The sequence below is a fragment of the Balaenoptera acutorostrata genome, chromosome 6 (genome assembly GCF_949987535.1).
Source record: "Balaenoptera acutorostrata chromosome 6, mBalAcu1.1, whole genome shotgun sequence".
NCBI lineage: Eukaryota > Metazoa > Chordata > Mammalia > Artiodactyla > Balaenopteridae > Balaenoptera > Balaenoptera acutorostrata.
In genome coordinates this window covers 74,849,113-74,866,125 of record NC_080069.1, presented here as the reverse complement: position 1 = coordinate 74,866,125, position 17,013 = coordinate 74,849,113, and the positions used below count along the sequence as shown (strand labels likewise).

The 17,013-nt window shown below is 43.8% G+C and overlaps 1 protein-coding gene across 5 annotated transcripts in view; it reads right to left on the bottom strand.

The window, feature by feature from the left end:
- TJP2 (tight junction protein 2) overlaps nucleotides 1-17,013 on the bottom strand; it is a 132,878-nt gene that overhangs the window by 68,621 nt on the left and 47,244 nt on the right. For 2 of the 5 annotated variants that reach the window (XM_057548621.1, XM_057548624.1), the window contains exon 1: nucleotides 14,509-14,703. The exons of the other annotated variants lie outside the window; for them this stretch is intronic. In XM_057548621.1, coding sequence (XP_057404604.1) covers nucleotides 14,509-14,568 — 60 coding nt within the window. In that variant the 5' untranslated portion in view covers nucleotides 14,569-14,703. Of the gene's footprint in view, nucleotides 1-14,508; nucleotides 14,704-17,013 lie in introns of those variants that run through there. 5 annotated transcript variants of the gene reach the window in all.

Genomic DNA, 17,013 nt, shown 5'->3' with positions numbered 1-17,013 from the left:
ACTTAACATTTCTGAGCCTCAGTGTCCTTACCTATAAAATCGGGTTTTAACACCTACCCCCAATTGGTTGCGAGGATTCAGTGAGATCTGTACCAAGGGTCTAACACTGCATCAACCACTTCACTAGAGAAAAGTCTGACTGCATCTTACTTTGTGTCCTGGGCCCCCTCACGATTAGGCATTTTACAGAGACATCAGGAGTTCTGACGGACACTGGGGAACTGAGCTGAGTGAGCCAACCCCCAACGCACCCCTATTTGCAAAAATCAAGGACACAGCTTCGGAGCCCTTCTACAAACTCCATTAATGCATATTTTACATTTGTTGGTCCAATAATGGAATGGCATGTTGCAGCTTCAAACAGTCTCCAAGCTACCTACAAAGTGCTTTTTTGGGGGAGGGGCAGGGGGTGGGGAACACAGTGAGCAAGGCAAGAGAAAACACACCCAGGCCAATCTCGTTTCAGTTTTTTAGGACTTACCGTCTCCATTCTCTTCCTTTCACCTTCCTTCATTTAATGAGCAACTATTCTATGCCTGGACTGCTAATGCCAAGAATCAGACCTGCCCTTGAGAACTCACAATCAACCCCCCACATTAAAAGTGACCCTCCATATATACAATGGAATATTACTCAGTCATAAAAAGAAATGAAATGGAGGTATTTGTAATGAGGTGGATGGAGTTAGAGTCTGTCATACAGAGTGAAGTAAGTCAGAAAGAGAAAAACAAATACAGTATGCTAACACATATATATGGAATCTAAGGAGAAAAAAAAGGCCATGAAGAACCTAGTGGCAAGACGGGAATAAAGACACAGACCTACTAGAGAATGGACTTGAGGATATGGGGAGGGGGAGGGGTGAGATGTGACAGGGTGAGAGAGTGGCATGGACATATATACACTGCCAAACGTAAAATAGATAGCTAGTGGGAAGCAGCCGCATAGCACAGGGAGACCAGCTCTTTGCTTTGTGACCACCTAGAGGGGTGGGATGGGGAGGGTGGGAGGGAGGGAGATGCAAGAGGGAAGAGATATGGGAACATATGTATATGTATAACTGATTCACTTTGTTATAAAGCAGAAACTAACACACCATTGTAAAGCAATTATACTTCAATAAAGATGTTTAAAAACAAAAACAAAAAAAAAACTGATAGTTCAGGGAGCTGAAAATAGTAAGGCCACATGCAAGTAATAAATAAACAACCTTTTCAAAACTATAATCATTGCAAATATAATGTTTCCAAATAATACCTGTGAGGAATTTTATAATCCTTAATTAAATGTATTTTAGACTCAAAAAAAAGTGACCCTCCTCCCAACACTAGGCGGAATCCAGGCCTCGTGGAAAACACACTGCTCTTCCGAGAGGATAAACACATGCCCTGAAGTTTACATCTAATTGAGGACTTTTTTTTTTTTGGCAGTTCACTGTTTTCCAAGCATTCATTTTGACTAAGCTCATCCCAATCAAAAAGCTTATGTGGCTTCTCAGGAAGATAATGACCTATCCATGTAGCAGACTACACAAATACAGCCAAGATACCCAAGTTGGAAGAGATGAAAGAGACAGACAGACGGACATGACAGCACCCCAGTTGCCAGGGCACTTGGCTGCATAAATCACTACCCCGAATATAAAGCCAAAAGGACAAGTCTGGTGAATGGAATGATATGTGACTGCTGTTTTCTCAGGACAGTTCATTACTGGGATATAATCCAATCAGGCCAACATTTATACGTGATCATCCAATCACGCTCAAAGACAACTGAGAACAACAATGCCATTGTTCCTTGGAGCTTATTACTACGCTCAAGCCAAGTGAGCTTCCTCCCCGCACCCCCGCCCAGTGGCATGTGTACTCTCCTTGGCTCCTGTTCTATTAATAAGTGAGAGAGAGTCTTTAAGGCAGTGCATACTGCCTGCAAATAAAAACATCACCGATGTATGATTTCTGGACAAAGTAAATCACAAACACGAAATTTAAGAAATTCAGAAAATTTAGCAATGCCTGAACTAATTTTATTTTTAACCCAGCTCTGTTTCCCCACATTTTATAGAGGAATGGCCCACAGAGACCTTTATCTTTAAAAAGTGGATGACTATGGGCTTCCCTGGTGGCGCAGTGGTTGAGAATCTGCCTGCCAATGCAGGGGACACGGGTTCGAGCCCTGGTCTGGGAAGATCCCACATGCCGCGGAGCAACTAGGCCCGTGAGCCACAACTACTGAGTCTGCGCGTCTGGAGCCTGTGCTCCACAACAAGAGAGGCCGCAATAGTGAGAGGCCTGTGCACCGCGATGAAGAGTGGCCCCCGCTCGCCGCAACTGGAGAAAGCCCTCACACAGAAACGAACACCCAACACAGCCGTAAAATAAAAATAAATAAATTAAAAAAAAAAAAAAAAAAAAGCGGATGACTAACCAGTCCCCAAATATGAGGTTTCAAGGACTGAGGAGGGTGATGATGCAATGCCAGCAGCCCTTCTTAATTCCCTAGCTTCTGCAGAATATCAGCTCATGCCAGAACTTGATCTTTTTTTTTTTCTCTTAATTTTAAAGGATACTGTCAAATAAAAATAAAGCTATTTTACAAAAATACACAAAGCAGCACCACACGGCCCTTCCTCAGGCTGTAACACTACTAGCTGAAATATTTATAGACACCTGGATCAGAAATACCTATATGTTTATAACCAATCATTTTTGTTGAAGGAGTGAATTAGGTCAGTGCCCTTAAGAAGCTCCCCTTCAGCTCTATTTTCCACTCTCCAAACAAAGAAAACCTTTGTGCATTGTATTAGCCACTGTAAACTGTTTGGACATCCATTGTGAGTCCTGGCCAACTGGATAAGTCTGGCGAAAAAGAGATAGAACAGGAGATTCTGTCAATATATTTCTAGCACATTCAAATTTAAGCAAGCTTTGCACAGAGCCAGCTCACTCTAACTGCTAAACAAGTGGCTGAAATGAAGTTACTGCTCATGCTTTTCTTGGCACTTAGAATATATGCTTTCCTTATCGCTTCAAATTTCTCTGAAAGGAGTCTTCAGAAGTAGCACTGTAGATAGAAGCCTAAAATAAAATATTAATCAATAAATTGCTTGGCCAGTCTGCTTCTAGCTACTTACCTGAAAGCAGTAATAGTAAGGTCCCTAATCAGTCAGAGTCATAGGGAAAATTATTTGAATGAGAGAGAAGATTCACAGACATTCTAAAATAAGAAAACCTCAGTTCTTTTCACATGAGACATCATTATAGGGAGGATTTTGCCAGAACTGAGCCAATATTTTTTTTTTTTAATTTATTTATTTATGGTTGTGTTGGGTCTTCGTTTCTGTGCGAGGGCTCTCCCTAGCTGCGGCGAGCGGGGGCCACTCTTCATCATGGTGCGCGGGCCTCTCACTATCACGGCCTCTCCTGTTGCGGAGCACAGGCTCCAGACACGCAGGCTCAGGAGTTGTGGCTCACGGGCCTAGTTGCTCCGCGGCATGCGGGATCCTCCCAGACCAGGGCCCGAACCCATGTCCCCCGCACCGGCAGGCGGACTCTCAACCACTGCACCACCAGGGAAGCCCTGAGCCGATATTTTTAAATGTTTCAAGAACAATACATTACAGCTCGTACTTCACAAATAAGTAGAAGTGGGACAGACACTATTGCCAATGTTTTGGTAGACTAGAACGTGCTGTCAGCATGAGATCTGAGGCACAAAATAGGATAAAGATTGAATCTCTTACCATTTAACTTGTCAAAAGATAAAGAAGACAGAGGGAGGAAAAGGGGACATTCTCTTCAGCCCATCTATAAACCAGATTTATATATCACCTTTTACTTTATTAAAAACTAACAAATCAGGGAAGGGATAAATTAGGAGTTTGGGATTAAAACATACACACTACTATATATAAAATAGATAACCAACAAGGACCTACTTTATAGCACAGGGAATACTCAATATCTTGTAATAACATATAAGGAAGAGAATATAAAAAAAGAGTATATATATTTATATATATGTATAACAGAATCACCTTGCTGTACACCTGAAACTCACACAACATAGTAAATCAACTATATTTCAATAAAATTTTTAAAAAATTAAAATAAAAAAACAAATCAAAATGACTTCAAAAAGAAAATACTCATTAAGTTTCATAAAGTTATACGTAAAAGCAGCAGCTCTTAGAATCAAGTCACTTCTCAGTCTGTATTAACTTGTAGGCTAGCAAACTATAATTTCTCAAGCTTACTCATATAGAAAAGTACCAAGAATCACAGAGCAGTTGAGAAACTGAGGCCCTTCAGAGAAACAATACCTTATGTGACAGGTAGGACTTATGGTGGCATCCACACTCCAGCAGGTGATTATAAAGTCAAAGGACTGATTTCTATAATTCTGAACACGAATTATAGAAAGCAGTCCTCAGTAATAATGATGATACGAGTAAATTATAACCACTGCCATTAAATTGCCATTGCAACCCCAGGAGCCATCTATGTCATTTTTTGTTTGCTGGCACTCAGCTTCCCCTAGTCCCAGAGATCAGAAGCCCCCAATCCCCTTGCCAACAGGGTACCAATGAGGTGCAAGTATTTACTTAAGATCTAAAAGGATGAAGGGAAGCAGATGCCATTTGTTTTCATTTTCCTGTAGCAGCAGTCATAGGCAAAAACTGATTTCTCAGACCTGAGCTTTGCAGCTACCTCCAAGCTCCCTACCATTTCAGCCTCCTCTGGGCTACAGAGGCTGAGATGGTAAAAGGGTTTTTTGGAGGTCCTGGCTCAGGGCAGCAGCAGCTTTCTAACTTTCTAGGGGGCAAATCAGAGACTAGCGATGGGCCCTTTTGCTCTGTAGGCACCTAATTCTCTCCATTAAATTTCATTCTCCTTGAACTAGCTAGAATGATGTCTGTTTTCTTCACTGAACCCTGACCCAGAGGGTATGTAATGTCCATGTCACAGCTGAGAAAACCGAACCTGAGAAAAGTAAATTGCCTAAGGCCAAGCAAGCGTCAGGACAAAAAGAATTCACACCCAGGTCTGCCTGACTTCAACATCACAAAATGAAAGTTAAACACACATAGTGAAAGTTAAGCGTACCTCCAACCCATGACCCAGCAATTCTACTCCTAGGAATTTACACAAGAGAAATGGGTACGTAAACCCACAGAACAAACCATAGGTGATTTTCATAGCAGCTTCATCCATGATACAAACAAAACAAAAACCTGACAACAACCCAAATATCCGTCAACAAAAGAATGGATAAACAAACTGGTAAATTCATACAAACGGAGTATTTACTACTCAGCAATAAAAAAAAAAAAAAAGAACTACTGAATTGCATAACAACACAAAGGTTACTCTGAGGAAAGAAACCAGACACCAAATGCTGATTTCATTTATACAGATCCTCTCAAGGTGAAGCAAAACTATAGGATGGTGAGAGATGTCAGAAGAGAGGTTCCCTTGTGGGTGGCGTGGTGAACAGTCGGAAAAGTGACAAGAGAGAACCTTCTGGAGTGATGGAAAGTTCTATTTTTTTATCTAGGTGGTAATCACACAGATGAATACATTCACGTAAAAGTTCATCTGGCTCTGCAACTGGATAGTGGTGGTGGCTGCACAATTAAATGCCACAGAAGTGCACGCTTAGAATGGTTAAAATAAGGGAGGGAGGAGGGAGACGCAGGAGGGAGGGGATAAGGGGATATATGTACGCATATAGCTGATTCACTTTGTTATACAGCAGAAACCAACACACCATTGTAAAGCAATTATACTCCAATAAAGATGTTAAAAAAAAAAAGAATGGTTAAAATAGTGGACCTTATTGTGTTTTACTACAGTAAAAAAAAATCAAGCTCTCCACTTGAGAGTTGTACATTTTACTGTCTGTAAATTATACTTCAATTTAAAAAATAAAAATAATAATATAGAAAAAGCTCCATTGTGAGTAAGCAGGCTTTGGAGGACAGACCCGGGATACCACTGTTCCCACAGGAAAATTTTTCTCAGTTTCAGGCAAATGTTTTTCACCTCAGTTCTTTGGTACATTGAGTCTACCTTTCCTGCCTCTTCCTGACTCTTGAGTAAAGACATCTGCAGACTGTGTGCTTAAGCAGTATAAGCAGACCAAATACTTCTCCCAGACCTTTGATTAAAATCCGAATTGGGTTCTGCTAGAAAGAAGGCCACCAAATGAACTCGTTGCCTCTTCATTTCAACGTGTCGCCACTTGACTGTTTTTAGACACTTAATAATAACTCCCGAAAGAAAAGCATGAATGTTTCCAGTTCCATTTCTGGAAAATTTCAATGGGTGTCTGAGATGCCACAAATCTCTCTCCCCTCTTAAAACTCACCCAGACACTAAACAGACCGGGCCAAGGCAGGCGAAGTGCTCTCCCTGAAGTTAGGCAGAAAAACTTTGATGTGCTTGAGGTAACCCTGAAACATGGCTGCTGGCGAGTGACTTCACATCAGTCCGTAACAGTGAATGAGGTCTTGAGACAGTCACCAGGAGGCTCGTCTTCAGCGCATTTGTGAAGAGCAAATCAGAAAGGGTTCCCAGTGGCAGGCCTGCCTTACCTGCCGTGCTCGTGCTACAGGCAATGCGGTCCCTGGGAGAGGAGTCCATGGGGAAAGGAGGGGTGCTGGAGGCTCCCAGGACACAGCTTTTACTAGGAAGGGTGGAGGGAAAGAGGAAGGAGAAAGAACGATTCTCAGGAAGCCCTGGGAGACGGTTGCAGTTGCTGGCTTGGGGCTGCAGAGTGAGGACGAGAACTCAGCACCCACTGAGCTGGTACATTATTTAAGTTGCAACTGAATAATAGATCTTTCCAGCATTTCATGAGCTAAACAAGACAGCCACTCTTTGGAAATTGCTTTGCAGAGAGAATGCATTGGCTCTCTTCTTAAAAGAGAAAACAGAGAGAAAGAAAACACACACACAAGTTGTTTAAGGAGTGTGGTAGCACTTATAAAGATGGCATGAACCAACAGAAATTACCTAGAATGTTCTCTAGGCTTTATACCAAACACTCAGAATCTTAAGCACTGTAAAAGACTTCAGAGTTGATCAAATATAACTATTCATTTCCCTATAAAGAAACTGAGAACTAGAATTACACGCCTTAGCTAAAGTCACCAAGCTAATTCGTAGAATAGCTTATACACCATTAAAGAAAGGGTCTGTATAAAATTCTACACCATTTTTTTTTCTCATGGACAAACTATCATCCACTCACACTATATCAATGTCAGGAATCCACTTTTCTAAGTTCTCGATGTCTTCCATTCTTACTAGTTTATGCAACAAGCCTTCTGATCAAGTCAGTACAATGTGGTCAACCCGTAGTGCATGTGCTTGGTGCCCTGTCAGCTTCTGGGGTGACCAAGATGACTCAGACCAGGGAGGGGCTCACGGCTGACGGGAAATGACTGGCATGTGGCAGATGTGATAAGGGCTCGAATAAACACTGGCATGTGCACACCAACCAGTCACAGGCCAGGCGGCAACTGATTCAGCCTGAGTGAAGAAGGGTAAGGGAGGAACTGGACTTCTAAAAATGAGCTCACCAGGAAGTTTCTTCTAAACTATTCATTCTTTTCAAAAGCAGAAATGATGAGTTTTTTTTTTTTTAAAGATGGGTTTTTTTAAATTGTTACTTTTACTTATTTATTTATTTCTGGCTGCGTTGGGTCTTCGTTGCTGTGCATGGTCTTTCTCTAGCTGCGGGGAGCGGGGGCTACTCTTCGTTGCGGTGCACGGGCATCTCATTGCAGTGCTTCTTTTGTTGCAGAACACGGGCTCTAGGCGCGTGGGCTTCAGTAGTTGTGGCTCACGGGCTCTAGAGCGCAGGCTCAGTAGTTACGGCGCACAGGCTTAGTTGCTCCGCGGCATGTGGGATCTTCCCCGATCAGGGCTCGAACCTCTGTCCCCTGCATTGGCAGGCGGATTCTTAACCACTGCGCCACCAGGGAAGTCCTGACGAGTTTTGCTAATACTAACTCCTTCAAAGAATTTCTTTCTGCTTTGCTAGGTATATTTGGGAACAGCTTTCCTAGGATTGAGAACAGGCTACTTGCCTCTCACAGGTACATTACCCCTCCTCCCCGCCACACAGGTTCTCAGGTGCTACGGGCAAGAGGAGGCAGAGAAGGAACCCCACAGCCTAGGACTTGGAACACTTCCCTTGTAAGAAATGGCTCTCAGCGAATGGAAACAAACAGCTACACTTGGAACATCATTTCCTCCTCCGAAGAACAAAGGTCCAAGAAGCTACAAGTCTTAGAAGAGGAGTTCAGTAAATCCTACTGATGACTAGAATGCATTATTTCCCGGGTTCACCTTCAACTAAGTGACAAAGTCTAGAGTATCTGCAGTGTTCTCTCATCTCTATCAAAGGTTTTTCTAACACATACAATGGCAAAGATACAACTGGATTCTGGGATTCCCTGGCTGTCCAGTGGTTAGGACTCCAGGCTTCCACTGCAGGGGGTCCAGGGTCCAAAGATCCCACAAGCTGTGTGGCACGGCACCGCTCCCCCCCACCAAAAAAAGAGAAAAAAGATACAACTGGATTCTAATCATTATCTATTAATTACAGCCTAATAACTCTTACCGACCAGCAAACTATCCCAATAATTCTCTCCCACAATGTATTACATATATTCTCTCTAAATGCCTCTGACTTGTCACTAACTATATTGTCACTAACTATAAATATATAGCTATATATTTAGTCCCATGCTTATATAGGGTGTCTATCAGATGAAGCATACTATAATTAAAGTTTTCAAAGATGATGTCATTTTCTCTTGTGAACATAATGTATGTACTTCATACGGCTGAGTAAAGTCTACAATACAAATAATAATTATCACATTAACTCTGAAATCCATGTTTACATATGCATATGGGTAAAATTCAGTAAACATTTGTACTCAAGGATGTGACATGAAGTCTTTGCCATGATTAATGGTATAATTTGAAATTCTGGGGTCAGTAGAGCTTCCTGTGTAACACCCAACAAATATTTTACTCTCAAAGGATCTATCAAGAGTCTTTCACCGCTACTACCATTCCTGCCACCCTCCAGACTCTCCAACCCCTCAACACTCACACACAATGATGGGGGAAGAGAAACACAAATAGAACCTATAATCTATGAATATTCTAATCAGGCTAAATATTTAGTTTGAAAGTTAAAATAAACATTCATTATTACAGAAATTTATACTGCTATGGTTTGCAACACACAATGGTGTATAAGTGACTAAGAAAAGCTGCATTATGTTTTTAAGGTTAAAGACCTGATTTAACTTTAACCATCTGGCAGAGGCACTTAAAGAAATATCTGTACTGATTTTAAATGACTCAAGTTACTAATTGAAGGCCTAGGACTTCTCATAAAGAGTGTGCACACACACACAATTAGGGATTTTGCTGACTGAAGCAAAGTGTTTTCTATTGTGGTTTTATTCACCTATCATGAACATGAACTTCAATTGCTCATTTCTCCAGGTCACGGCAGGGTTTCTTTTTTCCTACCTCAAGACTTCCAATTCCTACAACAATCCTTGTTAAAGCCTATTTTGCAGACCCAATAAAAGCTCCATTTTTAAAGAGTTAGATGCATTACATGTGAGGCTGCCTGGGTCTCTGTATTCTTAGGCGCTGACAGATGGTGACTGAGATGCACTTGGTAACAGAGTGATGTCCCCCAGGAGTGCCAAAGCATTTCCCCCCTTTTCACTCTATCCTACCCCAAATGTCACACCAACAGACTTTAAAACTGCAGAATGGCTTGCGGGAAGCGAAGAAAGGAATGAGACTTAGGGAAGACATTAAATAGCTTCACGAATACATTGTCTGCAGCCAACAGAAAAGAAAACCGGGTGGACAAGAGCAAGATGCACACATTAAGACACAAAGTCCATCAAATTCAACTTTCCTGGCTTTTCTGGGCCATTCTGTGTCCGACTTTCCTGAAGGTGTGGTTGAGGTACACCTAGCTCTCCATACCTAAACATCACACTCATATTTTAAGAGTATTTTCCAAATCTCAGATTTCAAGGGCTGTCTTCACAATTTTTGCCTTATTCTCATACCACTCATCCTAATAACTTACTATTTTTCTTAAATCGAACTCACCGCTTTATGTAATACTTATTTTTGCCTCATTCTAAGCAATCTATCCATGAAATAAATGAGTTTGGCGACCGGCTTTATGTTTTTTTAGTCCTGAACTACAAGGGTCATGCACAGTAATTAAAGAATGGGCTATGTCCCTCCCTGTGCCACCTGTAAATCTGTCTGCACAGCACACTTTGGAAACAACACTGTTTTGAAGACAGCAAAAAAGGCAGAGAAAATGTTTAATGTAATAGGCATTTTTTCAATATGACAGTCCTGAGTCTCCCTTTTGAGTTCACAGGTTATCGAGACTGACACAGCTTTGGCTGATGGAGGCGCGAGCCCCCTTAAAAAACCCAAATGAAACAGTCACCGTCACGGGAAGGCCCAGGCAGGCCTGCCCGGGCTCTAGCAGTCAGACGCTAAGTTCCAAGAAGGGCATTTCCTAATCAAGCTGCAAAAGCGGAAGCAGGTATTTTTCCAACTCAGAACTCTCTTCCTCACACTGTGCTGTAGGCAGTGTACAAAGTTAATCGACTGCTTTCCTAGGTAACCTTCAAATCTGGAACTAGCTATTGCCAATACTGGATGTTAGGACTGAGTGCCTGATAACTTTTCTCCATTGCTGTTATACAGTTTTTGCAAAATTTTTAATGGCAATACCACCTCAGACCCTCATAAATTTGCTAGCCATACGAGCTTTCTCTCACAAGGGCCGTCATAAAAATTCCTGTGGGGACGAAGTAGGTTCTAAATCATTTTAGGGAACATTTCTTTTTTAACCTTAAAAAAGTCCATGTAGGGACTTCCCTGGTGGCACAGTGGTTAAGAATCCGCCTGCCGATGCAGGGGACACAGGTTCGAGCCCTCGTCCGGGAGGATCCCACGTGCCACGAAGCAAGTAAGCCCACGAGCCGCAACTACTGAGCCTGCGCACCACAACTACTGAAGCCCACGCGCCTAGAGCCTGCGCTCTGCAAGAAGAGAAGCCACCACAATGAGAAGCCCATGCAGCCCAGTGAAGAACAGCTCCCGCTCGCTGCAACTAGAGAAAGCCCATGCGTAGCAACGAAGATCCAACACAGCCAAAAATAAATAAATGAATAAATTAAAAAAAAAAAGCCCATGTAAAACATCGAAGTTTTTAACCCACTAAATAGGTGTTGAATCTGACCTCTGTCTGACTGTATGTTTCTGACCCTGCCCCTTGGATTTAGGATGAAGAAACAACTCAGTAAAACACATGAGATAATCATTCTGCCACACCCACCCAATTTTCAATGGAAAATGCCTCTCAGTACCAAGGCTGGCTGGTCGAAGGCCATTCCAGCCAGCACATGTTGGCCCCGATTACTGCTTAGAGTCTGATCAATGAGGCATTTTATAGGGTGTCAGCTCTCAACCTCGATAAGCTAATCTGCAGCCACAACTCCTCAATGGGATTTGTTTTAGGGATTAGGCAAGGAATTCCCGGATGGCTCATACTCTTGGTAGAGGTATGTTGAAAGTTTCAGCGTGATTACTAACCCTTCCTGAGTCTTCACCCCACCAGCCCCTCCCACACTTCATGCCACACCCCTGCCAAATCTGCATAACTTTTAACTACAGAACGTATGACAGTACACAGAACTACAGTGGCCCCGCCTAGTTTCAAAAACTTACCTGTCTCCTAAAAAGAAAGCCTTCTTCAGAAGAGAAAACCTTGCTAAGCTCAAAAGTCACAGTAGGGATTTAATCATCTCCCTCGAATTCCCAGGCACTTCTCCAGCATAAGAGCAATGCCTGGCTGTGACCTTTCGTCAATGTACAAAGAATCAGATTAAAAGTTAAACAAATGTAGGCAGAAACCCTTGCAAATGGAACTCCCCAGGGGGTGATGCTAAAAAATTTGGGGTCTTAAGCATATGAGAGCCCCCAAAAGAGTAATATTCCCTGTGTAGGGTGTGTGGGGGTAGCCCTGTTTACTGGGAAACTGGTTCACTTCTTTATAGGAAGAGTCAAGTCATTAATACATTAGGGATTTCTGTGACTTTTTTCCCCTTTTTCTCAAAGTTCTCTTCCTGGCATTTAAAGCCTTTCAAGAGAGTGTGAGCATCTCTTGCTCTTTCCCTCAGCAACTGCCCTAACATACCTGGCACCTCCTATTTGTGCTCAGTAACCCAGAGCCCAGCACTTAAGGGTTTTCAGCACCTGTTTTGGTTATTACAGTTGGCCCTCCATATCCAAGGATTCAACCAACTGTGGATCAAAAATATATGGGGGGGGAAAAAAAAAAAATATATGGGGGGGGGAAAAAATTCCAGAAAGTTCCAAAAAGCACAACTTGACTTTGCCACACACCAGCAACTATTTACACAGCATTTACACTGTATTTACAACTATTTCCATAATATTTACATTGTATCGGGTACTGTAAGTAACCTAGAGAGGATTTAAAGTGTACAGGAGGATGCCCCCAGGTTATAGGAAAATACTACACCATTTTATATAAAGGACTTGGAGCATCCTTGGATTCTGGTATCCGAGGGGGGTCCCGGAACCATTCTTCCCCCCATCCCAGGATACTGAGGGATGACTATACTAGCTACTGTCTACGTAGCATCCACTAGCCAGGCACCCTATGTCATTTCGCTCAGTCCTCGCCTTATGAGACGTGTTATTAGCCCCATTTTCTAGATTGGCTTACCCTGTGAGGTATCTGTTCAAAGGGCAAACTTTCTTCCCAAAAAGAAACCCTGAAGGGAGTGTGCATGGAACAAACCCACACTTCGTTGCATTTCTGTATTGCAGAATGTGCATCTGTATCGCATACTCCCTCCTTAAGCCGCAGGTATCCCAGCAGAGAGAGTTTGCAGAGTCTTAAAAAACATCTAAAATTTTCAGATCGAACAGACTCTTGATGGCAGAAGTTGAGTCTTGCCTATCTTCTACCCCACCTGCTCACAGTGGACCGGCACACGTGGATGCTCATTAAGTTATTAGCTGCGTGGTCCTGAAAAAGCTGCAGCAGCAGCTCAGGGGGAAAACAATCTCCCTTCATCAATCTCTGACAGCAGCTCTGAAAAAGCTCAAGAAACACCTCAAAAGCCACCGTTGCCTTAGTAAAGCACCCTCCTTCTCTCGTCTCCCCGGAGAGAGGAAACTACAGTATCCTGTTCATGCTTCTAATTGGAATGCATCAGAGTCTTAATTATTTGCATTCTTCCCCAACAAGACAGTGTGGTAGAGGCACACTCTTAACATTTATATTCCCCACAGTGAAGTTGTTCATGAAAAATTTATTGAATAACCATATTTCATTCTCTCAGGCAAGATATTAAATGGCACTTTGCCACAAATGCAATCACTACTAGTAACTCCTCACTTAAAATGAAAATGGTCCACTTCCAAGGTTTGCGTGTAGACTGTCTCTCCCAGGAATAATCCTGACACGGGTGGACCTGTTCTCCCAAGGTGACTGTCAGCACACCCAGCACAGACCACCTAGAGATCTGAGGAAAAGGGCCTCTTCTCTGCTGAGATTCCCCTAGCTGAGGGAGGGAGGGAGGGAAGGCAATTTCTAGGATGGGATGAGTCTACGCTGGGAACTGCAGGGAAACCACAACCATTACTCAGGCCAGACAGCTGCCAAGGAAGCAGCGCTGCCTAAGAACTGAAGCTAAAATAGAGGTGGGAGGCTGTATTCCTTTCCATTACTAAGCCCTGGAGTATTCACTCCCAAGTTCATCCACATTTCAAGAATGTTAAAACCCTGTAGTCAAAACCCTGATTATTTATAACTTAAAATAAACTACTGTGTAAGGCAGAAACTTTACAAATGAAGACATAAAAGAAAAGGAACTGGTGACAGGTAAGATAATACCAGAGTACATATCCATTCCCTACTGCAAATAACTTTTACTTACATTGCAGAGGCAACTGATTAAAAGGGAAAGAGAGGATTCTGGTCACCAGAGAGCTGTCAGTTTGTCTCACGCACACATGCCTGTAATTTTGCATCAAGTAGAGAGTGCGGTTTGAAACAGAGAAGGAAAACACAAAGGCATAGGGCAGGCGACACAACAGGAACAACGAGATGCCTCCGAAGTAGCAGCAATCCAAGACAGAGTTCAAGACAGTCTTCCCTACTCGCGACTTAACCTGAAATCCAAGTGACTTTAGAGAACAGAGAGAAGGATCCAGGAGCCCTGGAGGCCACGAGCCACCACCCCTGTCCGGTGAAACCTACTCCCTGCCCTCAACCCCACCACCGGATGGGAGAATCCCAGCCACCTAATGCGCATCTGGGAAGCCCACCACGCGCTCCCATGCCCCGTCCTCGCGACCCTTCTCCCAACCAAGCGGGACGCAAGTGGGCACTTACTTGGAGCCAACCTGACATCTCCCCCCGAGGTGGAAACCCGCGACCTCCTCGCACCGGCATCTTCGGGCGCGGGTCCCGCGTGGGCGCGCAGGTCCTGGGCCCGGTTCTTTCTCCTCCTCCTCCTCCCGGCGGCACGTCAGTCCTCCGCCCCGCAGCCGGGTTTTAGCCAGGTGCCGGCCCGCGGGAACCCACCCCTTTGTCCCTCCCCCCTCAGCGCGGCGTCGGTCCGCCCCCGGCCCGAGGCAGCGCCTCTGCGCCCGCCGCCTGGCCCGCGAAACTCTCAAATGGGCCGCTACCACCCCCGCGCGACCCAGGGGAGGGTTCGCCGGCGCCGCGCCCTCGAGATCCCCGCAGAGGGCCGTGTCACGCGCGACTCCCGGCAGGGGACGAAAGAGGGCGGCGGCAGCAGGGGGACCCCGAGGACAGAGCGTCCCGCAGCCCCGACACCCAACACCCCCCACCGGCGGACCTGATGGTTCGCTCCGCGGCGAGCACTGGGAGCAGCCGGTCCGGCTCCGGGAGCCCGCCGGGGGAGCGCTGCAAGTTTGCGTGTAGCAGTGAGCCCTGGGCGGCCTGTTTGTCCACGGGTTCTTCCCTCACGCTCGTGTGCGCATCCTGTACGAACCCTTTTTGGAGAGGTTTGCAGAACCTCCTTCCGAGTTCTCTTCCAAAAGGAACCGAAAAGTTTTTTCTGTCCTGCCTACAGGACACACACACACACACACACACACACACACACACACACACTGTACACACTGTACCCCTACGTTTAAAACACGACTTTTGAGAAAAATATACTCCAGGTTATCTCTTTGGCACATTTCCAATAACTCCAGTGAAGAGATTAAAACTCCTCTCCCATCACCAGCTTTTCAAAGGCTTTTTTTAAAAAAGTAGGTCACAAATGCTTATCAGGCAGGATTCATCGAATTCAACTCAGTACATTTATTCGTTTTAGAGTCCTCTATGTATAAAGAATTGTGCATGATAAATAAACGTTTCCTAATTTTAAGGGCATGTAAATTATTTGGAGAATCAAAACAGGTACACTGATTAAAAATATAATCTTGGATTTGAAATCTTAAGGAAACCATGTTGTAAGAGAAAAAAGTACGGCCCATCCTGCTCTTAAGTTGAAAAGCGAAACTCGGCCTAGACTCACAAGAAGGTAAAAGGTAAAAGGTCTTATCTGACCAGCTGACAAGATACAGATGCCCGGCTCTCTCCCTGAAAAGTTGCTTCACTTCCTGCCTAATCAAAACAAGTTTGGCAGTTGATGTGGAAAAACAAGTACAGCAGATGCCTCTCTGAAAGTGCTAGGCTTCTGGCCTCCTTTGGAATGGCTAGGTGCCTGCCTCTGAATAAAAAGCACTGTAACATTTCCCATTTTCCTTCAAGTCTTCAGAATTAGACGTTTTGGCTGTATTCCTGATGTAAGGTGTTACTCTCCTGATGAAAGCGCCATTTAAAAAAAATGTTTCCCAAATTAGGCAGTGCGGGCAAACAATAACAATGGCAGCATTTGTGAACTGGTCACACCTTAGTGACATGAGCTTACACCACTAAGCATTTAAAAAGGAACAAAGGAACCCAGAATGGAGCAATTATATCTGCTGAATGATTTCCTTTTTCTCTCTAGAATCCCACTGTCCAATATGATAACCACTTGCCACACGTGAGTATTGAATACATTTAAATTTAAATTAACTAAAATTAGGGCTTCCCTGGTGGCGCAGTGGTTAAGAATCCGCCTGCCAATGCAGGGGACATGGGTTCGAACCCTAGTCTGGGAAGATCCCACATGCCGCAGAGCAACTAAGCCCCCCATGCGCCACAGCTACTGAGCCTGCGCTCTAGAGCCTGCGAGCCACAACTACTGAGCCTGTGTGCCACAACTGCTGAGGCCCACGCGCCTAGAGCCCGTGCTCCACAACAAGAGAAGCCACTGCAATGAGAAGCCCGCGCACCGCAAGAAAGAGTAGCCCCCACTCGCCACAAGTAGAGAAAGCCTGCACACAGCAACGAAGACCCAATGCAGCCAAAAATAAATAAATAAAATAGATAAATTTATTTTTAAAAATTAACTAAAATTAAAGGAAACAAAAAATTCAGTTTCTTAGTCACATTTCCAGTGCTCAATCAGTAGCCACATGTGGCTAGTGGTTACATTGGACAGTGTAGATATAGAATATTTCCACCACTGCAGAAAGTTCTATTGCATCACACTACTCCAAATGATGACATACTTTTACAGTAGAAATACAAATATTCTGGCACAATACATAGTTCTGACTCAGATGTTGAAAAAAAGTGATTCAATTGATACAGTAGCATTGCTGGTGGCGGTATAAATCAATACAACTCTTTGGAAAAACAAGTTACAGTAGTACATATTTTTCACATGAGGGCTTGCACATGTGAACCCCACTCCTAGAATGTTTTTCTCTGAAGAACTTCTATCCAACAAGTAATTACCAAACACCTTCTGTCAAGTCAGAACCCCCT